The sequence below is a fragment of the Dipodomys spectabilis genome, unplaced genomic scaffold (genome assembly GCF_019054845.1).
Source record: "Dipodomys spectabilis isolate Male_0828 unplaced genomic scaffold, ASM1905484v1 ptg000023l, whole genome shotgun sequence".
NCBI lineage: Eukaryota > Metazoa > Chordata > Mammalia > Rodentia > Heteromyidae > Dipodomys > Dipodomys spectabilis.
The window spans coordinates 5,818,005-5,845,633 of record NW_024870700.1 but is presented as its reverse complement, the minus strand read 5'-3'; the positions used below and the strand labels follow the sequence as shown (position 1 = coordinate 5,845,633).

The 27,629-nt window shown below is 39.3% G+C and overlaps 2 protein-coding genes and 2 pseudogenes across 2 annotated transcripts; 2 read left to right on the top strand and 2 right to left on the bottom strand.

Annotated features, from left to right (window-relative positions):
• The first annotated feature begins 2,160 nt into the window (after positions 1-2,160).
• On the top strand, positions 2,161-3,106 carry LOC122104220 (annotated as a pseudogene).
• A 5,881-nt stretch (positions 3,107-8,987) lies between these two features.
• Positions 8,988-9,944, top strand: LOC122104195 (olfactory receptor 143-like). Its single transcript, XM_042674915.1, has one exon. It carries the CDS (start codon positions 9,003-9,005, stop codon positions 9,942-9,944), a length of 942 nt encoding a protein of 313 aa, XP_042530849.1. The 5' UTR covers positions 8,988-9,002.
• A 7,130-nt stretch (positions 9,945-17,074) lies between these two features.
• LOC122104165 lies at positions 17,075-18,601 on the bottom strand (annotated as a pseudogene).
• A 4,546-nt stretch (positions 18,602-23,147) lies between these two features.
• LOC122104190 (olfactory receptor 143-like) lies at positions 23,148-24,104 on the bottom strand. The gene has a single exon (XM_042674907.1). It carries the CDS (start codon positions 24,078-24,080, stop codon positions 23,148-23,150), a length of 933 nt encoding a protein of 310 aa, XP_042530841.1. The 5' UTR covers positions 24,081-24,104.
• Between the last annotated feature and the right edge of the window lie 3,525 nt (positions 24,105-27,629).

Sequence of the window (27,629 nt, the reverse complement as noted above, 5' to 3'; positions counted from 1 at the left end):
CTAATTTTATCCAATATCAGAGAATTGACTAGGAGTTATGTCAATAAGATACTTTTACCCAAAGTTAAGCCAGTAAGATTTTGGTAGGTGTTGCTCTTAGGCTGGACTAACCTTGTTTCCAATCTTAATTTTGTCTGTCTTGAGGACCCTACTCTACTGAAGTTCTGTTCATGTTTCTCTGTCCCAAGCTGTATTTCAGCAGAATCTTACCAAACAAGAGTTACAACATTTTACAAGGATATCACAAAATTAAGCCAAGAAGAACAAATATTTCTAAATATGGTTTGGAAAAGAAGCATCTGCAAAATTGTTTTACATGACATTGATTGTAAATGCTAGAGAGAACGATCAACTGTTGGGAAGACAACATACGAAAGAAAACTGCTGAGCAATTGACAGAACATGGCTTTTTTCCCTTCCATTACATATGGCATTTTAGGATAATGAATACAATTCATTGGTTTTAAGGATTAAGGGCAAAAGAAGAAAGAAATGTAAGATTACATTAGAAAACCACTGTTCCGAGATTTTCCCAGTGTTCTTCCATTTAAAGAACTCAACAAATTCAAGTGTCATACATTGCAGTATCATTTTCTGAGCCCCTGGAACAACCTAGAAACAGAGAGATGTCTGGAAAAAGTGAGATTCTCTTTGGGGTAGGAGAGTGTTCAGGACAGGGATAAGGATACTGTTCGTTTTATGTTAAACTGGCAATACTATACAATCTAATTTCTCATCCAGTGTCATTTGTGTTGAGGTTGAGAAGCCCTGTGTGGAACAAGGAAAGGCATAAAAAAATGCTATCCGCTACTATATATGTTAAATGCAGTTCTAATACTTTTTGTAAAAAATCTTATTTAACTATCACCACAATGCAATATATGAGCTTTCCTTGAGCCTCAAATTATAGCTGTATATAGATGTATGTGCAGATACAAGTATAAATATGCAAGACATAGAAGTGTTAGGTTTGTTGTCCATGGCTTCGCAGTCAAGAAGTTCACCTTAGGACACAAAAAGCAGAATGTTAAAAAGCCCTAGCAACTACTTGGTACTGAACTCAAAGGGTTCCTGGCAAGAAAGTATAAATTGAAAGGAACTTTAATTCTCAAAAGATCCAAAGTTAGGTCAATGGAATAGACTAGAAGCATAGATTCAGTCATTTCTACCCTCAAGGGATCCAGCCAACCTTAGAGGAAATCTTCAAAGTCAGAATCATTTTCTGTGCTTCTAATAAATTCTCCCAAAAGAATGAAACATAAGCTAGATTCTTTTTGGCGTGAGGAAATGTGTGGGAGGCTCATGTAAGGTTTTGTTTTCTTTCATGTTGTAAAGAGCCTGCTGTAGAAATTGGTGGGGGGGGGGGGGGTGTTGTTTTTGGTTTTTGTTTTTGTTTTTTGTCGGTCATGGTCCTGGGCACTGCCCCTCAGCTCTTCAGCTCAAGGCTAGTGCTCTACCGCTTGAGCCACAGTGTCCCTTCCAGGTTTCTGTTGGTTAAAATAAGAGTCTCACAGACTTTCCTGCCCTGGCTGGCTTTGAACCGCCATCCTCAGATCTCAGCCTCCTGAGTAGTTAGGATTACAGGCGTGAGCTACCAGCACCTAGCCAAAATTGTTAAATAGCAATCACAGCCCCATGTTTTCCCCAGTGTTTCCCTTCTAGCTATTGCAAAGACAGATCTACAATGTCCATTAACAGAAAACAAACACTTCCACACCACGAGAAGAAAAGACTCTGTAAGTTCAGTAGCAGTGAGACCTCCGGGGGAAAAGTGAGTGTAGAATCCTCTTTGTCTTCACAATTGTACCTTCACACACACAATGCTATGTAAATCATGGCTTCTGAGAAATGGAGTTTATTATACTTCTCACTTCTTATCCCTAGTGAAGTCTAAAGTGAAGGAAGGAAAGGATGTCCAGAGACATGAGAATCTCACTTCATCCTAATGACCAGAACCATACATCATGGCAGAAAGGGGAGAAGAAATTCCAATTATTCAGAAATCGGTATAGAAAGTCTTATTCTTTGGCTGTCTTGCTGATTGCCTTCAGACAACCCAGAGCTTGGATTGCCTGCAGCTCAGCAACTCAGCACCTCAGACCTACCTCTGGAATCAGGGAAAAGATGGCTCATTGTTGATGTCAACCCCTTCTGCTGTTTCTGCAGATCCCATCCATCTAACAAATGGCTATGAGAAATTATTCATCAGTGATAGAGTTTATTCTTAGAGATTGACAGACCAGCCTGAGCTCCAAATGCCACTTTTTTTTTTCTGTTCCTGGTGAACTATATGATCACTGTGGTGGGAAACTTGGGCTTAATGAACTTAATTTGCCAGAACTAACATCTTCATACCCCCATGTACTTCTCTTTAATTTGTCCTGAATCTATTTCTGTTACACACTTGTCATTACCCCCAACATGCTAGTTGGCTTTGTGTCAGAGAGGAACATCGTCTCCTATCCTGGATGCATAACTCAGCTATTTTTCTTCTGCTTTTTTTGGTCAAGTCTGAGTCCTATGTGCTGACCACCATGGCTTATGATAATTACGTGGCCATCTATCAGCCCCTGTAGTACACAGTCATTATGTCCCCTAGCATCTGTTCTCTGCTGATTCTTGCTTCACACTTGATAGAATTAGCTTCAGCCATGCTGCACACAGGAGGCGTGATCAGGCTCACCTTCTGTGATCCAGCATCATCAGTCACTACATGTGTGACCTCTTCCCCCTCCTCCTGCTCTCCTGCAGCAGCACGAACGTCAATGAGCTTGTGAGTTACGTTGTTGTAGATACAGCTATCATTTGTTGCAGTCTCATTATCTTAATCTCATATGCTTTGATTTTTTTTTAATATTGTCATTCATATGTCATCAGGGAAGGGTTGGTCCAAAGCTATGAGCACCAATGTTTCTCACATAACCACTGTTGGCCTCTTCTATGGGTTTGGGATGCTTGCTTATGTCAAACCAAAATCAACTGAGTCTGTGGGCCAGAGGAAATTTTTCTCAGTATTTTATACTCTTTTTGTGCCTATGCTGAACCCCTCATTTATAGAATTAGGACCAAGGATGTGAAACTTGCTCTGAAGAGAATCACAAACTGAATCCAGTGTTTTAATTGGCCTGCCTTGTCTCTGTCTCTGTTGCTCTGTTGCTTTCTCCTTTGCTTGCCTCTACTCATTAACTTCCTCTGGTGTTCTCTTCATATTCCTTTTTATACCCTGGGCTCTGGGAAGTCCTAGGGTATAAAATATTATGAAATATTTTTCCTCTATCACAAAGCTATATACATATATATACACATGTTAATACATCAAGAATTTCCCAATATTTTTTATTCCCTTTAGTCCCAACAAGGCTCAACTTGGTCTTTATACTCTGTACCATATAAAAACATTAGACTGGCATATGTTACTATATAAAGATAATGCTATATGCCATTCTTTCCTTGTATATCTGCTTCTCATTGAAAGCTGGGAAGTTGGGTGCTTTCTGACAGCTCTTTTTATTTCTTGGTTTTCTAAAACAGTTTTAATAAAACCATTTCTGTGTCAATTGCTTCATTTCTTATGACTGCATTGATACAAAAGGAATGACAAAAATTATAAAAACAATTTTTGAAGGCCAGATTTTTACAAAGCTTCAGTTCAAATTCCAGCATAAGGTTAAAATTTGGCTGTGCACCGGTAGCTCATGCTTATAATGCTAGCTACTCAGGAAACTGAGATCTGAGGATCACAGTTCAAAGCCAGCCGAGGCAGGAAAGTCTGTGAGACTCTTATCTACAGTTAACTACCAGAAAGCCAGAAGTGGGCTGTGACTCAAAGTGGTAGAGTGCTAACCTTCAGCAAAGGAGCTCAGGGACAGCACCCAGGCCCCCAAGTTCAACCCCCACCACTGACCAAAAAAAAAAGGTTGAAATTTGCTCTGATGCTAAAGACCTAGCTCACTAATGAAGACATACAATGGCATATGTAACATTCATTGCTATGAAACCTTGATACTTTACCAGAAAATAAAATGTAATGGACAGAGAACATAACTTATGGTCAGAACACCATCTTGTACTCTAAAGTACAGTCTGGTGGAGAGCTAATTACACGTCCGATTCCACCTGGTGAAGTCAATAAACCCATTTAACAGATCCATTTGCATGTATGGACTTAGAAAGCCCAATTGATTTAACTTTTTAATCAAATCCATGTGTTATCAATAACTAAAAGTACTTGAAGTCTGGAACTCAAATATTAGTATAATTAAATGTAAAGCAATTTGGATACACAAAAATATATCTGACAATAATTGTCTAACAGCACTCTATGTATAATTTGTTAAAATATAGATATGGTCTACACATTGCTTATCCTCTTCTTATATCTCATAGATTCTACACAAACACACACACATACATGCGCGCGCGCACACACACACATTTTGAGTTGTGAATATTTGCTCTCTTACTTCCATAGTAACAAATGTAAAGAGGACTTTTTTCCATAAGAGATTAATATTACAAGCTGACTTAAATAGATTAGGTAACATTAACATAAAAGAGCACTATCTCAAGGTCTAATTTTCTGAAAAAGCAAAGAAATCTCAGAAACTGAGTGTAAATATGTTGTTGTCTGTGGAAGAAGGCTTGTTTCCCCACCAAGTTTATCTCATCACCCAAAGGAATTGAAACATCATCACAGTCTTCATTTGATGGGTCATCGAGAGTTTTTAGGTAATTGCTGCCACAGTGCTCATTCTTTGTCTTTCATGAATAGAGAAGATGACACAGCTATCTAACCACGGCATGGAAACCAGAATGACAAATGAGTGGAGGTATTGAATCCAGGCCACTGAGGTGTGGCCTGCTACATTTGAAGCTCCAGTCTGGTCACCGTGGAAGATTATAGGATAGGAAGGGGTCTGGGAGGTCAAGAGTAAGGAAGTATGGTGTGACTTCATACCATGGCTTTGGGAGGCGTGAAACCAGTTGGATAAAATGGAATCCCTGCTCCTTTCTGACATCCCAAGCAAAGAGTCATCCCACAATCAGCAGCAGCAGCAGTTACACTTGAAGGAGGAGAGACCTCGTGCGTAAGAGACCCTTGGGTCTGCCCATCAGTTGGGTTTCAGGAGCCCAAAGAGTACATGCTCACCCAGAAGTGCTGTCTCTGTCATGAGGCCAAGCCAGGAATCCTGGGAATCACTTCTAACAAGAGACTTCCCACTCTGAGTCTTGACACTGAGGATGGAAAGATCTTGAGCACTGCCCACACGGGGTTCTGGCTCCTGAGCTATGAGGAGGCAAGGCTTGACACTAGCAACTTCAGGTGCTTTGAGTTTCAGCCCTGAAGCTGGTGGTGTCAACCACTGAAGTTCTGGACCCTGGTGCTGACAGGCGACCAACCAGTCCCATTCCTGAGGCTACCATTGTCAGAAGAAGATATCACCTGTTTCTCACTGTCATCTGTACCTCTCTTGCTCCCTAAGCAGTGTTAAAATCCCACCAAAGTCCCAGAATAACCAAAGAAGCTTCTTCTCACACACCACACCTTCTGTCCTGATAGAGCAGAAGCACCACAGCTAGTTGGTATTTGATGGAAGTGCAGGAGGTACAGATAGAGCAGTGACTCCCAAATATAGATGGCTCTGCCACTGTATGGATACAAGAGTGTGATCCCTTTCCTCTCATCACAGCATTCATGGATGGCACGTTTCCTTTCTTTTCTCAGGCATAATCACCTCATGTAGTCCAGGCTGGTATCAAAGTAGCAATCCTCCATCATCAGTGTCCCAAGCCTGGGATTTCAAACATGCATTCCTAGTGGTTACCCCCAGCCCCCCCCCCCCACTCCACCTGCCAAATTCTTTTAACAAAAGGCAGCTTAAGAGGTTGAGTGAAGCGCAGTAGTACTGAGTGCTTGCGTGGCAAGTGGGAGCACCTGAGTTTGATCTCCAGTGCCGTGCTCTCTCTCTCTCTCTCTCTCTCTCTCTCTCTCTCTCTCTTTCTCTCTCTCTCTCTCTCTCTCTCTTGCTCTCGCTCTCGCTCTCTCTCTCACATCAAGTAAATGTGGTAACAAAGCATTGAAAGAATAAGAGTAGGCTCTCGATCAGTCCTTTCAATCCAGACTTAACTTTGTAACTTATGAGACTAGTAGATAAGTGATGTAAATGCCCTGACCCTTGTTTATTTGAATTTCTGCATACTCCTCTTTATTTATATATATATAATGAAAATAAATATCTACAATAATATATAAAGATACTATAAATATAATATATATATATATATATATAAAATGAAGCAAATACAAGAGGACAGAGTCTTGTGAGTAGAGCTTCTGTGTACTATAAATAAAGTCCTTGTTTAAACATAGCAACCCAAAAATAAAAAATGAAAGGGTTATCTCGATGTGTTGGTATAGGAATTAAATGAGATAATTTACATACAATGTTAGAACTGAGCCGACCATATAAAGTGAACCTTGTAGGTGCTAGCGCCCCTTCCCATGTTCCATATTCTTATTTATCTAAAGCAGAGTTTCTTGATCTTGGCACTACTAACATTTGGGTATGTTTCTGTTGTAGTCCTATCTTGTGCAGTGGATAGGGCACTGCATTCCTGGGCCCTGCCCATCAGATGCCAGTACTATTCCCCTAAAACACAGACACAGACACAGACACACACAGACACACAGACACACACACACACACACAACCAGTTGTGACCAACAAAATTTTTCCCAGAGGTTGTCAAAGTTCCCTTGGGTAGGATCAGGGCTCAAAAATGACATGACCAAATATATTACTTGGATTTGCTGAGTACTTTGAACTGAAGGACATTGGAAGGACTCAGCTCTTCCTCTTTTTTTTTTTTTTTTGGTCGGTCGTGGGGCTTGAACTCTGGGCCTGGGCGCTGTCCCTCAGCTCTTCAGCTCAAGGCGAGCGCTCTACCACTTGAGCTACAGCGCCACTTCCGTCAGCTCTTCCTCTTTATGCTCTGCCTTTCTCTATAAGGCAGGCCATGAAAACTGAATTTCTTCCTCTAGTTGTCTGAGAGAAAATGATAGCTCTTTCCTCCAAGCCAGAGATAGCACTTATAATGTCATTCTAACCTTCCTCTGTCTTTTTGTGTAAAAGTTGCACCTTTATAATAATAAAGTTAATAAAAATGAATAACAAAAATCCCATTTTTTAAAAAAAGCTGCACATGAAGAACTACTTCCTGGTCGGGTTCGTATAGCTCAGACCTGTACTCATAGCTACTCAGGAAGTTGAAATATGAGGATGGTGGTTCAAAGCTATCCTTGGCAGACAAATCGTAAGAGACTCTTTTTATCATGATTATTATTATTATTTTTGTCGGCCATGGAGGCTAAACTCTGAGTTTGGGTGCTGTCCCTCAGCTCTTCAGCTCAAGGCTAGTGCTCTACCACTTGAGCCACAGCACCACTTCTGGCTTTTTTTCTGTTTATGTGGCGTTGAGGAATTGAAACCAGGGCCTCTTGCATGCAACACAAGCGCTCTACCACTGAGCCAACTTCCCAGCCCCACAAGAGACTCTTAATCTTTAACTAACCAGCAAATAACCCAAAGTAGAATGTGGTTGAAGTGGTAGAGTGCCAGAGACAAAGCCAAGCCTGAGTTTATGCCCCAATATTGGCACACACACACACACACACACACACACACACACACACACACACACACCTTCCTTATCTGATAAACCCTCACTCCAGAAAGCATCCTGATGTTACCCAGGAAAGCAACACAGATTATCCTAGAAGAATCAGATACAAACTTTTCCTGAGCTTCCTCATTCTCCTAGTAAGTTAGATCCATCTTTTTATCCAGTCACATTTCTGTATGTGTCTTTAGTCCTTTTCTTAAAATAAGCTTCTGTTGATAAAATTTGGATTAAATAATTTATCGTGTTTCTCTCTTATTAACTCTGTGTGTGTGTGTGTGTGTGTGTGTGTGAGAGAGAGAGAGAGAGAGAGAGAGAGAGAGAAACCTCATGTTAGTTCAATCCTAGAGGCTAGTGTGACATACCTGGGATTGGGAAAGTGACTATAACCTTGGACTTTCCCCTTGAAAGTGCTATAGAAGACAGGATCAGCAGAGTGATTCAGGGAACTGTCCTATACTCTGCTCAGAGGACTAATTATTCCTTGTAGGGAAAGTAAATTGAACAGAAGTTCCAGTCTCAAAAGATCTAATGTTTGGTCTATGGCCCAGGATGTAATCATGGTAATCATCCTCAAAGGAGTTCAGCCAACCAACCTGGGACAAAATCATAAAGGAGACTAGGTATCTATATATACCTAGATATACATATACTGTTATTCCAACCAACGTTTCTAGAACTATGTTGCATGAAATAGACTTTCACTTGAGGTTGGTGATTTTTTAGACAGTCATATAAAGTTTTTGTTTTCCTTCTCACATGTGAAGATAACCTTCTGGAGAGATTCCCAAATAAAAATCCTGGAATGTTCCCCAGTATTTGTCTTCTAGCATGTAAAAAGCAAATCTTCACTGATGGCTTATCATTAGAATCTTGTAACGCTGAAGCCAGTGAGGAGGAAGGCCTCTTGAGGTCTTGAACCTCTAGGGGAGCAAGGGTAAGCATTGAATCATCTTTCACTTCATAATCTGTCTTCAAACCCAAAGCTACATGAATGGAGGATCCTGGAAAGCCATTTGCTATTATTGTCATTTTCTGTTACAATCTCTACTGAAGACTCAAGTGAATGGAAGAAATGATGTTCAGTGACATTGGTAGATCTAACCACATTCTATTGGACAGGGACACACATCATGGGTGGGAGAAGAAGCTAATGGGAATTCTCCAGGAATTAACTTCGGATGTATGACTCTTTGGATAACTTACTGTGAATTTACAGACAATCCTGAACTCAGAAGCCAGCAACTCCAGTTCTCCTTCTGGGGTCAAATTAGAATTCATTGCCAATATCACCTTCTATCATTCCTCTACGGATCCCACCCATGAAGCAGATGGCTATGGAAAATGAATCTTCAGTGAAAGAGTTTATCCTCATGGGGTTAACAGACCGACCTGCATTCCAAATTCCCCTATTCTTCCTGTTCCTGGTGAACTATATAGTCACGGTGGTAGGAAATTTGTGCTTAATGAGCCTGATTTGCCTGAACTTGCACCTTCACACCCCCATGTACTTTTTTCTCTTTAATCTGTCCTGCATTGATTTCTGTTATTCTTTTGTCATTAGTCCCAAAATGTTGATGGGCTTTGTCTCAGAAAGAAACATCATCTCTTTCACTGGATGCATGACTCAACTCTTCTTCTTCTCCTTTTTTGTCCACTCGGAGTGCTACGTGCTGACAGCCATGGCCTATGATCGCTACGTAGCCATCTGTCAGCCCCTACAGTACATGGTCCTCATGTCCCCTGGGACCTGTTCTCTGCTGATGTTGGGCTCATACTTGATGGGGTTAGTTGGTGCCATCATCCACACAGCATGCGTGATCAGGCTCATCTTTTGTGATTCCAACATCATCGATCACTACATGTGTGAAATCTTCCCTCTCCTCCAGCTCTCCTGCAGCAGCACCCACGTCAGTGAGCTTGTGACTTCTATCGTTGTAGCGATAGTTATCTGTTTTTCTAGCCTCATTATCTTAATTTCATATGCTTTGGTTCTTTTTAATGTCATTCACGTGTCATCAGCTAAGGGCTGGTCCAGAGCCATGAGCACCTGTGGTTCTCACATGATCACTGTGGTCATATTCTATGGGTCTGGGCTACTCGCTCATATTAAGTCATCATCTGTTGGGGCTGGAGGCCAGGGGAAATTTTTCTCAGTAGTTTACACTCTTTTAGTGTCCACATTGAATCCCCTCATTTATAGCCTCAGGAACAAGGATGTCAAATTTGCTCTGAAGAGAACCCTAAAGAGAATCACAGACTGAGGGAACCATTGGGTCTACCTTAGACCTTGGTCTATAGTGCTCCATTTTTCTACTCTTCTTAAATCCTCTTTTTACCTTTCTTCTATTTTTTCTTTCTAATCAGCTTTATTAGTAAAAAAAAATTATGCTAGATTTCTTGTGTGATGTCTTTCTCTCTCTATGAAATCTGATTGTGTTAGCTTACTTTCACTAGTCCCTCTCCATACCATTATGCTCCAACACGGCTATGGTCCCTGACCAGAGAGAGAGACTGGGCTGATAACTTTTCCTTGTTAAACATATTATTATGTACTATTTTTTTATGCACATGCCTTCTCCAGCCAAAGATAGTGTACTATCTACAAGTTCATTTCTTTTTGTTTTTCTTGGACACTTTTGTACAACTATTTAATCTTTCAAGGGACTTATAACTTAAAACTACAAGAGGTAAGGAGCCAGGCTTATGCCTACCTTGAGCTTAGCTACTCAGGAGGCTTATATCTGAGGATCACGGTTCAGAGACAGTCTGGGCAGGAAAGTCTGTGATACTCAGACCTCCAATTAACCACCAGAAAACTGGAAGTGGTGCTGTGGCTCAAAGCTGTAGAGTGCTAGCCTTGAGCATAAAATCTCTGGGACAGAGCCCAGGCATTGAGCTCAAGCCCTATGACCATCACCATCACCACCAACACCAACCAAGAGATAAGGAATGACTAAAATTGCAAAATGAAGCTGTCCAAATTTCCAGAAATTTTCAGTGTCTTGCTAAGAATAGTTTTCTAGAATCTTAGCCTCATGCATACAATCATACTATACTGGACTGAAATTAATTCTTCTAGTTATTTGAGATATTCTCCTATACCAAGCTTCTAAAATTTCACTAACAATGACAATATATGGTCAAGTGATTTTTGTCCTTAGTAGGACTGAAATTGCCACTGGATTATCTTCGATATGTGGACTGTGTATGTGATTGTTTAAAAATAAATTGTATCCTGACATTTCTGACTCTATAGGTAATGTTAAAAACTCTTTTTTCCTGATAGGCAATGTTAAAAACTCTATTTCTCTACTGCATAAGGATTCCATTTTGCAAAGAACACTCTATTTTCTTCCTCTCATAAATAAATTGTAGCTGCAAGTGTAGTGCAATAATAAAGGATATGTATGCATATGCTATTGGGCTTGACACCTAGCACGGAATTTAATATATTTATACACAAAGATATCTTGATTATGCATGTTTACATGTACATCTTGACTATATGTTTATATGTGCTCATGGTAGAAAACTGCCGATTGGATTTTTTTCTTTTAATATATAATTTAATATGTAAATTCTTTTGTATTTCACTAACAAATATTGGCTTGAAGGCTTATACCATGTATCACATTCTTTACAAATCCTTTTAGGCATAATTCTCCTGATCCTGTTTTCTGAAGGAGAAAAGGATGATGTGACTCATTCAAGGCCAGAAAGCTAATAATGATGAGCTAGTGTTCAAATTCATTGTGCATCCAGTGAGGAAATAGATGAAAGAAAGGAGGACTATGGAGGAAGAAAGAGAACTGCTGGAGAGTTGTTTTTTCATGGATCCCAAAGTGGGTATTCTATCGGAATGATGACCTCAAGCAAGATGCCTCTAGCAGAGAGATAGTATGCATGGCTTCAATGCCCAACTAGAACAAGGTGTATGGCTCTGCAGAATGGTCCTTTAACATTGTACTTTTATATCAAGATCATAATTTTTGGAATTATAAAACACTGAATTTGGAAGCTAGACCTAAAAATAAGTATATCAATAAATATGTATGATGTATTTGTGTTCATAATAATGGAGTATTTTAGGGAATTAAGGAGAGGAGATAAAAATGATAGAAAGATAATAATCTCAATATAAATTGCATCTGCTTATTAAAATGCTATAGTGAAACTTATTGAAAGTTAACAAATAGTAAGAGGAAGAGCGATAGGTAAAGAGAAAGAAATAAAGGGGGGTAAATCTGACTGTGTAAAATATTACAATTGATAATATACACTTTAAAACATAAATGACAGAAATGTAAAACAAGTCTGTAGTGGGGTGGGCATCACTGAAAGGATAAAGGATGATTGAAGAGAGTGGATTTGGTCAAAGTGATTTATATTCTTGTATAAAAATAGAACAATAAAAGTCTGCTGAAATTTTTGGGGAATGGGGGCAGTAAGGAAGTGGGAGAGAAATGAAAAGGGTGAATTAATCAAGACACATTGTAAGCATGTATGAAAATATTACAAGGAAACTCCCCTGTATAACTAATATATGATAATAAACATGTTTAGAAAAGAATATAATTAGAGGCTAATTATCCCAGTTAATAACTTTAATCTGATGAAAACATTGCTATTATAGCAGTGTATTAAACATTTATATTTATTTTGATACTTATCTCAAATTTAATTTCTGAAGCTATGTCTAAATGCCTAGTATGTACTTTTCTTTTGTTTTCTTTTCTTCCTTCCTTCCTTCCTTCCTTTCTTCCTTCCTTCCTTTCTTCCTTCTTTCCTTCCTCCCTCTCTTTCTCCTTCCTTCCTTTCTTGTTCTAGTACTGGGGCTTGAACTCAGGACCTAGATACTGTCCCTGGGCTCTTTTGCTCAGGACTAGTGCTAAAACACTTGAGCCATAGCACCATTCCAGCTTTTTGGTTTATAAACTAGAGATAAGAGTCTCATGGACTTTCCTACCTGGACTAGCTTTGAACCATGATCCTCAGATCTCAGTCTACTGAGTAGCTAGGATTACGAGACTGAACCTCTAGTGCTGGTTGTTCTTTTCTTTATATTCATGACAGTACATGTTTACACGGCATTCTTAAATGTTTTTGGTTTGAAATTTGCTCTGAAGTACATGATTTCATAAAGACATGGCTAGCTTATTGAAGACACAGAATGATATGTGTAGTATGCACTTCTATAAAAATCTTGGTACTTAACCAAAAAGCAAAATGTGACTCACAATCAGGACATCATGTATGCTGAAGACCATAATGTAGTCAACAACACAGTCTGGTGGACATTGAGTCAAATAATAGCCTGTCTCAGTTTTGTGAAGTCAATAGTCTTAATTGACTATTGCAATTGCTTGCATTGACCTAGAAAATCCAATTTATTTTCATCAAATCCAAATTTAATAAAACTTATGACTAAAAATGCTGAAATTGAATCCTAGAATTATTTTTTCTTTTTGTGTGCGTACCAGTCCTAGGATTTGAATTCTGGACCTGGATATTGTCCCTGAGCTTTTGTGCTCAAGGCTAACACCTACCACTTGAGCCATAGCTCTACTTTTGGCTTTTTGGTGGTTGATTGGAGATAAGAGTCTCACGGATTTTGCTGCCTGAGCTGGCTGTGAACCTAGCCTCTGAGTAGCTAGGATTACAGGCACAAGCCACCAGTGCCCTGCCCATCCCAGTTGTGAAAGTCTTTTTGGCACTTCTTTCTCATTCCCTCTTCTCCAGGAATATAGATGAGGGCAGAGAATTTGAACCTTTGCATATCACACAGAATGATAAATGGGTCACAAGAACTGAGTCCAGGCCTGTCAGGTGTGATATGTTGTAGGAAATCCAGTTTGATTACCATGACAGATTGTAGTCTATCTAGGAAGAGGTCTGGGAGGTCAAGAGTAAGGACGCGTGGCATGGCAGCAAACCATGTGTTTGGCAAGACAAGAACAGTGGGATAAAATCGTATCCTTGCTCCATTGTAACAGCCTAAGCAAAGCTGCAGCAGTCACAAGAAGAGAGAGACAGAATCCTCTGTGGGCCAGAGACCCTTGGGGCTGCTAGTGGAGTTGTGTTTCAGGTACTTAAGGAGGAAGCACAGTACTCAGTTTGGGTTTTGTGATGTGGGAGGCCAGGCCAGCATTTCTGGTAATGACTGGGTGCTAGTGGCTCACACCTATAATCCTAACTACTCAATAGGCTGACATCTTATGATCAAGTTTTGAAGCTAGCCGGAGCTAACAAATCCATGAGATTATTTTTATTATCTCCACTTAACCAGCAAAAACTAGAAATGAAGGTATGGCTCAAGTGGTGAGCACCAGCTGTGTGAAGCTCTGAATTCAGGTCCCAATACTAGCAAAAAATAAAAATAAAAACACAAGAACTATAAAAGGGTTTCAAGAACAAAACCTCATAAAAATTATGCCCAGGAACACATATATATTTTCCTTAAGAATTTTGGAATATATTTTGGATTGAAAATTTTCTAATAATTTTAATAGTAGTAATAGTATTGCATTTTATTTTCTATTGATACTCAAACGTATTCATTTATTCTGTAATGTCTGGTCTATTGTTAATTCCATTCACTGTTTTCCTTGTTAAATGTAAACTTTGAATTAAATTAGTTTACATACACAGGAAAATATTAGAGAAAGATGAAGAAGTCATCAGAACCTTGGCCCAAAGTACTCCTTTTAGCCATCTTAGAGAATGATAACTATTGAAAAAGAATAAAATGAAACATTTCTCTTTTTTTTTGTCAGTGGTAGAGCCTGAAGTCTGGGTCTGGGCGCTGTCCCCCAGCTCTTCAGCTCAAAGTTAGCACTCTATCACTTGAGCCACAGCACCACTTCCAGCTTTTTCTGTTTATGTGGTGCTTAAGAATCGAACCAGGGCCTCATGCGTGTGAGGCAAGTACTCTACCATTGAGCCACCTTCTCAGCCTGAAACATTTCTTTGTTTCAATATAAAACCTGACTCCTGCAAGAGCATATGTGTTTTTCTACTTAGACATTAAAGCCTTGGTTTCATCAAACATTTGAGACCAAGAAGTCTCTTGAATAAAAGTTGCATTGATCTGTAACAGATACTATACAGAAGCAAAAGCACCAGTCTTAGGACAAACATTGTAATCTACTGCCAGAATAGCCAGAAAAGAGTTGGAAAATAATCATATTGTTTAAGGAGCCAGGGCATTTTTGCAATGAAGATTTGAACAGAAGTAAACAAAACTGACTTACTTTAACGCACATTGGTTATACATGATAGGGCAGAATAAAACGAAGCTATCAAAGATTTGGGATAGGAGGAGGAGAGGGTCCAGAGAAAGTTTTGCAAGTTCTTGGTTGGTTGATTCTAAAAGCAAAATGGATGTTACACTGATGATAAACCTTAAACATGCAGAAAAGGAATGAGGAGTTTTTTTCCTTTTACTTTGTTGATTTAGATAAAAGATTCTGCACTTAATCTCTTATGATCTCTTCATTCATTGCCTTGTCCTCCTGTAATTTACTTGAGGACATCTTAGAGCTCCTTTCTTACCTTGTAAATCATCTCTGTACTATAGGTATTTTTAGTAAGGCCCTAATTTCCATATAATCCCTACTTTTGAACTATTTCTGAACAACTCTATAGAAATTTTCTGTTCATAATTCTACTTTCTTTAAAAAATTTCTTCAAAGGATATGCAAAGGCATCCCAAACTGCACTGTGTATAATTAGTTCTGTGTCCTTAAGGATCACATAAAGTTTTCTCATCCAGAGAACAGGCTATGGAGACCTATGTACAACAAGATTTCTTTTTTCTGGTCAGTCATGGGGCTTGAACTCTGGGCCTGGGTGCTGTCCCATAGCACCACTTCTGGTTTTCTGGTGGTTAATTGGAGATAAAAATCTCACAGACTTCCTGCTTGGGCTGGCTTTGAACTGTGATCCTCAGATCTCAGCCTTCTGAGTAGCTAGGATTATAGGCATAAGCAACTAGAGCCCAGCTTCAATAGGATTTCTTTCTTTTTTTTTCTAATAGGATTTCTTTCTTTTTTTTTTTTTTTAATAGGATTTCTTAAAGATGCTTAGAAGATGTTTCATTGTTTGGATTACCAAGTACAATTGTTCTAAGATACAAAAGGGAAAGTTTAAGTTTACATTAATTAACACAATACATTCCAACTCATTGTAATGCATCCCATACATTTTCATTTTCATTTTCAGCTTCTTTTATGGGATAATAGAGATTGAACTGAGGATGTCACCTGCTGTGAAAGTGTTCAACTATATTCTTGAGCTATTATTATGCACCTGAAGAACCAAGGAATCTCACTTTATATGTGGCACTCTGCTCTGTAGCTGAGAATGTAATTTCTAATTTTGAAACACAAGCACAGATACATTCCACAGACATATGAACAAAATGGCTAAAACCTTAGCTTTCTTTATCATCAAATAATTGGCCATCAATATATTTTTCACTATTGTTAAAGTTTGAAAAAATTAGATGTGATCTACCCTTATACATCCATGAGAGCAGAAAATAAATCCAACAAAGTGCACAGATTTATTATAAATAAAAGTTTAAAAATACAAGACAAACAATTACCAAAAGAACTCCATAGCAGTTTAGAGGTTTTTGTAATTTTTCCACCTCTCTAATTTTAACATCCCTTCTGTTTTAGTGCAGTTACAAAGAATAAAACAAAACAGTTTTGCAAAAATTGTTTTAGAATGGTGAAAGGGTGATATCATTGAAGATGCATTATACTTATAAACTGACATGTCAAATGGTAACCCCTATGTCCAACCATTTAAAGACAATAAAAATATGATTAAAATGTTTCAGAATTAGGTGTTGAGGGCTCACACTTGTAATCCTGGCTATTTAGGAAGCTAAGAGCAAAAGGATAGAAATTGGAAGTTGCCTTAGTAGAAGACTTCTGTTGATAATAGCCAGCAACAAAACAGGCTCAGGTGTGGTTCAAATGATAAAGTATCAGCCAATCAAGTGCTAGGCTGATCTAGGTAAAGCAGAAATAAAAGAAGTTATCGGAAAGCACCATACTACTTGTCATATCATGAAAGGATCAGATATATAGGAAAGTACATTATGCAGTATTATCTTTATATAGGAAAAAGGCCGCCATCTAATAAAAATAAAAACCAGATTGGGCCCATTTTAGGTGAGAATATGAGTCTCAATATAAAGAAAAGTCCACAAACTTATGTTGCAAACTTATGTTGCATACTAAGAAAAGAAAAAGAAAAACAGGACAGGATAACACTCTCTATGACATAGGAAGAAAGGTAATAGAAGGAAGGTAGTGTGTAGAGACAAGAAAATGAGAAAGAGAGCAATAGACAGACAGGGCAAGACCACCTAAAGTTTTGCTCAGTGTGTGGTTCTCTTCAGGGTTCTTTTTAGAGCAATTTTGACATCCTTGTTCCTAAGGCTATAAATGAGAGGGCTCAGCATAGGCACCAAAAGAGTATAAAATACTGAGAAAAAAATTTCCCCTGGCCCAAGGACTCATTCGATTTGGGCTTGACATAAGCAAGTAGCCCCAAACCATAAAATAAGCAAACAGCAGTTATGTGAGAAATACAGGTGCTCATAGCTTTGAACCAACGCTTACCTGATGACATGTGCACGACATTAAAAAGAATTAAAAAATAGGAGATTAAGATAATGAGGCTGGATAAAATGACAGCTGTACCTATAATAACAGAACTCACAAGCTCATCGACGAAATACTGTTGCAAGACAGCTGGAGGAGCAGGAAGATGTCACACATGTAATGGTTAATAATATTAGAATCGCAAAAGGTGAGCCTGACCATGCACCCTGTGTGGACCAGAAACAAACCCCATTAAGTATGAACCAAACATCAGCAGAGAACAGCTGCTAGGAGACCTGATAATCGTGTACTGCTGACAGAGGGCCACGTAGCGATCGTAAGCCATAGGAGCCAGCACAATTACTCAAAGTTGACAAGGAAAAGAACAGCTGTGTGATACACCCAGTCTAGGAGATGGTGTGCCTCTCTGAAATAAAGCCTAGCAGCATTTTAGCGGTAAAGACAAATGAATAACAGAAATCCATGCAAGACAGATTGAAGAGGAAGAAGTACGTGGAAGTATGAAGATTTGAGTTCAGGCAAAGTAGAGTCAATACACTCAAGTTTCCAAGAACCGAGATAATATAGTTCACCAAGAACAGGAAAGAGAGGGGCAATTGAAGCTCAGGTTGGTCTGTCAATCCCATAAGAAAAAACTCTGTCACTTAAGAGTCATTTTCCGTAGCTGCGTTCTGGAGGAACAGTGGTAGAAGGTGACATTAACGATGAATCCTTCTTCTGTTACCCAGCATGGAGAAGATTGCAGCTGCTTGTTTTCAAGCTCAGGGTTGTCTGAAGACAATCAGCAAGAAATCGAGTGAGTAAGACTTTCTAATATCTGATGAGTCTCTCCAACCCATGCTGTATGTCATGGGATTAAAATGTGATTCCACCTTCCATGTCTCTTAACATAGTTTCCTTCCTTCATTGGAGTCTTTTCTAGGACTTCAAAGAACCATAATTGATTTTTCTCAGAAACCACAATTTACATAGCTTTGGTTTGAAGGAAACTTGTCAACACAAAGGCAATTCTATGCTTACCTTCATTCCTCCATAAAGCTCTCACTGTTATTGTACCTCTAAAACCTGCCTTTCTCACTGTGTGGAAGAGTCCAAGTTTCTGGTAACAAGTACGAGTACAAATCAGTCTCTGTCCTACTACAAGAGGTACACTGGGGAATATGCCATGATTTCTACTTAACAATTTCTCCAGAAAATTCTTCGCCACAAGAAAGAGAACAGATGCTTATATGAGCTTCCAGATATCCCTTACTCATATGAAGATCTCGTTTATGCCCCATACTTCTGGGAAAATGTATTAGAGGCTCAGAGAATGATTCTCTTTGAGAATTTCCTCTGAGACTGGCTGAACCTCTTGAGGGTAGGAATTACTAAGCCTGTGTTTACATTCTAATCAATAGACCTAACGATCAATCTCTTGAGGAACTTTGAGCTGCAAGTATAGTTTCCAACTAGGAATACATAGTCCCTTGCAGGGATAAAAGTAGATAGGATACAAGAACCCATCCAGGGTATCTTCTTTCCTACACACCTCTGGGATCACATTCGCAAATATTAGGTCATAGGTTAATACTCTGTAAATAGATAGCTAGTTCAGAGATGGAAAGAATGGGAATAGGCACTCAAGGCAGACTGATTTTTAAATCCAGAATTTTCTAGTTCCTAACTATGAGAATATAGACAAATAATATAACTTCTCTGATGCTGGTTTATGTATATTTATATATTTATTTATTCCTATGTATATTAACACAGTAAGGCTCTTAAAAGGGGTCTGTGTTTATGACTCAGTAACAGAGACGTTGTCTAAGTACACAAATCCCTGGGTTCAATCCAAGTACCAAATCCAATCCCAAAATAAAAATAAAATGGAATGAAGTAGGATGGAAAGTATGGAATCATGGAATCAAATATAATAACATAAAAATAAATCGAAAGATCTATCTCTATCACAATACATCTGCCTGGCCTTCTGTTCTTTCTGGATGGATATCCTGGGTAGGTGAGGAGCAGTTCCTTGCTTTATTCCAGGCATAGGTTTAGGATCTGGATCAGCCACTAGGTGAGGACTTCAGAAAGAATGGCTGTCAGTGCCAGATTCAGGATCAGATCAAGACTAGAATGGCAGATGGTGACTACGGTCGAGTCTGGACTGAGAGAGGCCAGTGACTCAGAGGCCCACACCCCTGCCATAAATTGTTACAGCCCTCTATGCCTCCTGGTGCCTCAGGGCAGGAAGTTTCTGGTCACTGATGACTTTGATCAGTCCAGGTCAATTTAGCTCTCACTTCCTCCAACCTGTCTTCCTTTCCTTTCCTTTCCTCTCCTTTTCTCTCCTTTCCTCCCATTTCTTTCCTTCCTATCCCTTCCTTCCTCCCTTCTTCCTCCCTTCCTTCCTCCCTTCTTCCTCCCTTCCTCCCTTCCTCCCTTCCTTCCTTCCTTCCTTCCTTCCTTCCTTCCTTCCTCCCTCCCTCCCTCCCTCCCTCCCTTCCTTCCTTCCTTCTTTCCTTCCTCCCTCCCTCCCTTCCTCCCTCCCTTCCTTCCTTCCTTCTTTCCTTCCTTCCTTCCTTCCTTGCTTCCTTCCTTGCTTCCTTCCTTCCTTTCTGTGTGTGCTGGTCCTGAGGCTTGAACTCAGGGCCTGGGCGCTGTCCTTACCTTTATCTGCTCAAAGCTAATGCTTCTACCACTTGAGTCATGGCTCCACTTCTTGCCTTTTGGTGATTAGTTGGAAATAAGAGACCATGGAATTTCCTACCCAGGCTGGTTTCAAACCACGATTCTCAGATCTTAGCTAGGATTACAGATGTGAGCCACAAGCACCAGGCTTCACTTCTTTCTTCATGTTATCAGCTCAGCTGCTTCTCTAACACTGAAAATCAGAAATATGGAAGACCATTAGAGAAGTTTTTAGTGTGTCTACTATTGTAACACCAGAGGGCAGCACAGGACTGTGTCGCCTAGCTTTTTATAAAGTAAACCAAAGGGTTTACTTGTACAGCTAGACAAGCTTTGGCCTTTCTCTCATACAAATAGAGGACTGTGTGACAACTCAAGGCAGAGTCTCTTTGACCTGTATGGCAGTCCCTTACGCATGAAGTTATTCTGCTGGGCCAGGCGGGAAAGGAAAACCTACTCCTTTGGCTGGACTGCAGTCCAAAGACTTGTGGAAAAAGTGCAAGGTGTTGGCTGAGACAGTACCTTCTGCACCAGAGTTTTGCTTTACAGCAAGCTTTAGTTGCTTTAGTTGTGTGTACCTTCCTCAAGGTGTCTATGGAGTATTCAAAGAGGAAGAAAATAAAAAAGAGGGATAGAAATGTTGAGTTTGATTGGCATACATTGTATGCATGTGTGGAATTGTCATGATGAATACCACCACTTGTATAATCAATATATGCTAATAAAATTATAGAGAAATATCTATCATTCCCAGGTGTGATAGAAAATAGAAAAGGAAGCACAACCAGAGTCTTGGATTGAGGGCTAGGGATGCCCCAGAGGTGGTGCTTGGCCTTTAAGCAGGGGCTTCATCTAGAGGTTGTGGTTAACCAGGGAGGGAGACCAGTGATGAGGCCTGCCAGATGTTCCAGACCCTCAAGGGAAAAAGTCCAGGCAATGTAGCAAGGTTAATACACAGTGGGGTAAAGGAGTGCTGTCCAGCGACTGAACACAGCTGAGCACGTTCAGTTAATTAAACCAGTTTACACATGTGTATTTTTGCATGCTTTTATTTAGGATGTTCTTTAAATAATTTGTCCATTTATTAAATTGTCCACTTATTAAGTTGACAATGAGTCTGACTGAAGGTCATTGTATGCATATATAGAAATATCACAGTGAAATCCCTTTATACAATTAGTGTACACCAAAAAGAGAAAATGTGCCAGGCACTGGTGGACCATGTCCGTAATCCCAGAAACTCAAAAGGATCTGAGGATCATGGTTCGATGCCAACCTGGGCAGGAAAGTCTGTGAAACTCTTATCTCCAAATAACCACCAGAAAACCAGAAGTGGCACTTTGGCTCAAAGAGGTAAAGCATTAACCTTGAGCAAAAGGGTTCAGGGACAGCAACCAGGCCCCAATTTCAATCCTCATGACCAACAAAAGAGAGAAAGAGCAAGAAAGAGAGACAGACAGACAGAGAGGGAAAATGAATGAATAATTTTTCTCTTCTATTATAGAGATATCTTTTTATTATCGAGTTATTATATATTCTGGATGTAATATTGTTTCTGATATACATAATGTAAATATTCTTGAAGGCTATGAATTTTTTTGTGTGATAGTACTGGGGCTTGAACTCAGGATCTGGACATTGTCCCTTAGTTTTTCGCTCAAGCTTAGTGTTCCACCACTTGGGCCACAGCTTCACTTGCAGCTTTTCCTTGTGCTTAATTGGATATAAGAATCTCATGGATTTTCCTGCCTAGTCTGTCTTTAAATAGTGATCCTCAGATCTCAGCCTCCTCAGTAGCTAGGATCAATGATGGGAGCCATCATTGCTTTTGGAATTCCAACAAATATTACAGGGAGTTTGTGATTTTATCATTGGTCATTATGGCCAAGATTCACTCTCAGTTTATTTTTATATGGAAAATTTGTAAGTAAATTCAATTAAAAAGTACAACGAACTTGTTTAACCAAGTGTGTAAAAAAGTAAGAAATTGGAAAAAAGGAAGTAAATGAAGGCATTCATAATTCCATTTTTTTTTTTGGGTCCAGTCATGGGGCCTGAACTCTGGGCCTGGGCACTGTCCCTCAGTTCTTCAGCTCAAGGCTAGCGCTCTACCACTTGAGCCACAGCGCCACTTCCGGCTTTTTTCTTTTTGCTTATGTGGTGCTGAGGAATCGAACCCAGGGCCTCAGGCATGCAAGGCAAGTGCTCTACCACTGAGCCACCTTCCCAGCCCTCATAATTCCATTTAATAAGAAGGATTATTCCTCTTTATTAAAGCTGTATGAGAACTATTACTGTAGTGTTCTATGTTTATGAAAGAAGAAAACACATTAGGATATGAACAGCCCCAAATCAGTTTTTTACATATGATTCATTTAATTACTGAAATGAAAAGACCCAAACCATATAACCACAGTCAGCTAATGAGATAAACAGAAGAAATTCCAGTTGATTGAATGTACAAAATTAATGACTAGCAGTACTACTCAGAGCTATGAATTTGTTCATAGTTTGCTCAGTTGAGAATCCAAGGCAAGAAGAAACATCACCAATATAGACCAGGTAGATGGAAACCTGGTCCAGTAAAAGGATCTTAGACAAAACTAAAGAAAACAGAAAAAAATGGACATTAATAACAATGAGTCAATATATCTGAGTTAATTTTGATAAATGTATATGCTAATGTACGATAATGATGAGGAGAGTTGGATACATACACACTTATCTTCCTACATTATCTCCAACATTTCCAATCCTGCCATTGTTAAAACTAGCTATAAACCACTAACCCCTTAAACTAAATTAATCTATGAAACACTCAGAACAGTGAGAAGAAAAGTAACTTGTAGAAAGTATCAAGTTCTCTGATTTCCCATTGATGGAGAAGAAAAAAAAAGAGGTAGTTTATGTTTACTTAGAAACATATCATCTCAGTGTATTCACCTATTGTAGGAATTACGACATGTCTCAGGCAGCAAGAAACTGGCAGACACTCAATTACACGAAAATTAAAAATTATATACTACAGTAGAAATCCTGCATAGACTGAAAAAAGATGCGGAAATAAAACATAGAAGGAAGAAGTAGGTTAGGAAGAGGCAAAGAGAATAAGTAATGTGAACAGAGAGGAAGGCACATCCAATGGTACCATCAGTTTGTGGTTCTCTTGAAGGTTCTCTTCACTGCAAGTTTGACATCCTTGTTCCTGAGGCTATAAATGAGAGGATTCAACATGGGCACCACAAGCGTGTAAACCACTGAGAAAAATTTCCCTTGCCCTACAGCCCCAGAAGATGATGGTTTGATATGTGTGAGTAGACCAGACCCATAGAATAGCCCAACAGTGATCATGTGAGAACCACAGGTGCTCATGGCTTTGGACCAGCCCTTAGCTGATGACATGTGGATAACATTAAAAAGAATCAAACCATAGGACATTAAGATAACTAGGCTGCACAACATGGCAGATATACCCACACAAACAGAACTCACAAGATCGTTGGAAGAAGTGCTGCTGCAGGAGAGCTGGAGGAGAGGAAAGATGTCACACATGTAGTGATTGATGACATTGGAATCACAAAAGCTGAGCCTGGTCATGTACCCGGTGTGGATGATGGCACCAGCTAACCCCATCAGGTATGAACCCAACATCAGCAGAGAACAAGTCCTAGAGGACATGAGGACAGTGTATAGCAGGGGCTGACAGATGGCCACATAGCGATCACAGGCCATGGCTGCCAGAACATAGCACTCAGAATAGACAAAAAAACAGAAAAAATATAGCTGGATCATACATCCTGTGTAGGAGATGGTGTTCCTCTTGGATACAAAGCCCATTAGCAGTTTAGGAGTAATGACAAATGAATAACAGAAATCAATGAATGATAGATTAAAGAGAAAGAAGTACATGGGGGTGTGAAGGTGTGAATTCAGACAAATTAGACTCATTAAACTCAAGTTTCCCATCACAGTGATAATATAGTTCACCAGGAACAGGAAAAAGAGAGGCAGATGGAACTCAGGTTGGCTTGTCAATCCCATAAGAATAAACTCTATCACGGATGAATCATTTTTCATGATCATTTGCTTGATGGATGGGACCTGTAGGAACAAAGGTAGAAGATGACATTGACAAAGGACCCTCATTCTTTGACCCAGAGCAAGAAGTGGGGCCACCAGTATACAACTCAGGGTTATATTGAGACACTTGGTAAAGACCATTACCTACCATAGTGGAACCTGAGATATTTTCATTACTTCCTTCTTCCATCCATGCTGTGTAACGTCACTCAATAGGATGCTTATAGAACTGTCAGCGTCTCTGAATATCATTTCAATCCCTTCACCTCAGTCTTCATTAAAGCTTTGAATATGAGCAATGAACAGGGAGGGCATTCTCCAGAACCAATGGTTTATACAGATTGGGGTTTGAAGGGAAATTATCAAGAGGAAGATGATTCTATCCCTAGACACTTTCACAGCTCCTGGATCTCAGGAGTCCTTCCTGCTTATTGTCCTGTGAGTGCCATGTTCCTAATGAAGTAGTTAATAGTCATTACTGGAAAACTACTGTTGATCTACTAGAACGACATTGCAGAATTTGGCATCTTTTCCGTTGATTTTTTTTTCTAAATAAAGTGAAGTGTCTGTTCACTTACAAAAAGAAAAACAACAATCTCATAGGAGCCTTCAAAATATTATGTCACTCAAACGGGGATCTACATTTCTGGAGAAATTAATTGGAACAACAGAAAATTATTCTCTGTTTGTGATTTCTTCCCAGGTTGCCTAAGTCCCTGAGGGGTAGCGATTGCTGAGCCTATGTTTATATCCTGTGATGTCGACTTAGCATTCACTCTTTTGAGACTCAAAGTTATGCCCAACTTACAGCTTCTCACTAGGTAAAACTAGTCTCCAAAGCAGAATTACTGGTGATTCTCTTTGTCCTCATTATATCTTGTAGGTCTTTATAAGAAGAAGGAAGTCCAATGTCCATAGTTACATGCCATTTCTAGAAAATTCCTAAAACTTCTGGGTATTAATCTATAAATGTTAGAATATAGGTTAACAGGCTACAAATAGATGCTATAGCAAAAGAGTTGAGAGACAAAGAGTAGCTTCTGGATGATTTGAGTCATTTAGCATTTAAGTCTAGGCTTTTCAACTTCCTAGCTACGAGTCTGTGTACTAGTGATATGACTTCTCTGACCCTGGTTTATATATGTGTATACTTCTATGCACATGTTCCTGTATATGTCTATAAAATGAGGTTCGTAACAAGGTTTGGGTTGGTGGTCAGTGACAGAGTTCTTACCTACTATTTTCAAAGTCTTGGGTTTAAACTGCCAAGATAAAATGAAACGAAATATTAGAATAAATAAAAGATCTATTTTGTTTTGTCAATGTGATAATTAGATGAGATAATTAACCTATTAGTAATTAAGTCCACCATATAAAAAGTGTCTGGTATGTGTTAATTCCCTTCTCATGTGCAATTACTTAGTCATTTAAATCAGTCTCTTGGCTTTGGCATTATTGATATTTGTGTAATTTTTGTTGTGGTCCTATCCTGTGTGGTAGGTAAAGCACAGCATTCCCAGCCCTTGCCTATTAGATGCCAGTACTGTTCCACCAACACACACACACACACACACACACACACACACACACGAAATGTGACCAACAAAATTTTCCCTATGTCCCTTGGGAAGTATTGGGGCTCAAAATAATATTTAAACGTATAGTGCATTGATACATTGAGTTAATACTTTCAACGGTAGCTCACAGAAAGAAAATTTAGAATGAAGTTTCTTTCTGACCTCACACTTTTCCTTATCATGCTTTGTTTTTAGCACTAGACCAGCCATAAACCCCCAAAATTACTCTATTATTTTTCCTCAAGACAACTAATAGACCACCTACCATAAACAAGCCACAAAATACCTATGAATCATTCTAGCTTTCCCCCACCTTCCTGTATAATCCTTGCACATGAAGAACTTTTCTGTTTTCCCCTGTCTGATAGTAACTCATAAGACCCTCATTTCAGAAGGAATCCCTATCTATACTCAAGAAGAAGGAAAACAATAGGTAGGCTATAAAGAGTAAAGAGGAAGTAAGTACTTGTTGAGTTTCCCCTTTCCACCTAGCACAGTTAATTGTATCTGCTTCTCCAAGCACATTGTATATGTTTCTCCAAGGACATTGCTTCATTGTTTATCAAACCTAGCCACAAAAATAGAGGATATCCTCTTATCTTTAGACCATCATTTCTTGTGCCTCCTGCATCATGTTACTCTTGATGGAATGAATCAAATCTCAAGAAGAACAATGGAGAAAGCCTTCCTTGTACCTACTATTGAAAGGCCTAGAGACAGTACAAGAGAGTGGCCAGAATAGCAGTGTACCAAGTGTTTCTGCAATAGTCCTGGCCATGCCCTCATGCAAATGAACAGCTGTGTTAGCACTTGGCATGGCACAGCCCCTAACAAGTTCTTTACAGAAATGAACGTTTGAATTTTTACCAGGCATGGAGGACTTCTGCTGGTCCACAATGGGAAAGAAGCATTCCCCTGTGGTCTGGACAGCAGGTACTACAGTGTTGTAGGGCTCACTGAGGCTTACGGTGACAAAGTCTCAAGCAAAGTCTTTGCTAGAACAGTGCCTTCCAGAACCAGAGTTGTGCTCCAGCAGCAATCTGTGGCTGTTATGTCAGCGGAACATTCAAAGCATCCATTGCTGTCATGAGAGAAGCCCAGCCAGTTCACTCAGGACAGCCAGGGTCTTGAAGAGAGGTCTACCAGCTATCAAATAAAGGAGTTAAACTTCTCCAGTCACCAACAGTTCAGCTCATTGAAAGGAAAATTAAACACAATATGGGTGCTTACAAGTTTATTCATCTTCATGGGCTTGACATGAAGGATCAACAGAGAACGAAATATCTACACTTACCTAGATCTATACCCTGTACTAAACACAGCGATGCTTTTAAAAAAGAAACATAACAGGTCTTCAGGCATTGCTCAAGAGATAAAGTAGCAAAGTGTTTGCCTAGCAAACACAAGGCCTTTGTTCAAACCCTAGAACACCCTTCCCCCAAAAAAAGAAAGAAAAAAGAAAATAATCTGCATAGATACATAATTTTAAAGGGACTTTTGCTTCTTGGAAGAGAAAGAACGCACACTTTTCTTTATTCTGCTTCAAACTACAGCTAAGAATCAAAGGACAAAAAGTTGAACTTAATGTAAAACAAATATAAGCAGACTCCCCTGAGTAGAGAGGAGTGAGCAGACTGACTAGTGAGCGCAGATCCCAGGGAAAATACTATGTTAAATTCCATGACTGGTTAAATGGCCTCATCTATCCCAAACCTAAAGTTAAGAAATAGGAAAAAATATGTATATATATAATATATAGAGACTATATATATATATATATATATATATATATATAATAAATACATACTCACAGCACACCAGTAAGCACTGGTTTAAAGAAGAAGCCTAAGAAAAATCTTCTGAGACAAAAGACAAGAAAAGGTATGTGGAAAATGAACTATGCAACTTGTGGGCAGGGACGGGAGGGGGAAAATGAAGGAAAGCGAAGGAAGGGGTGACAGTTTCCAAAAGAGGA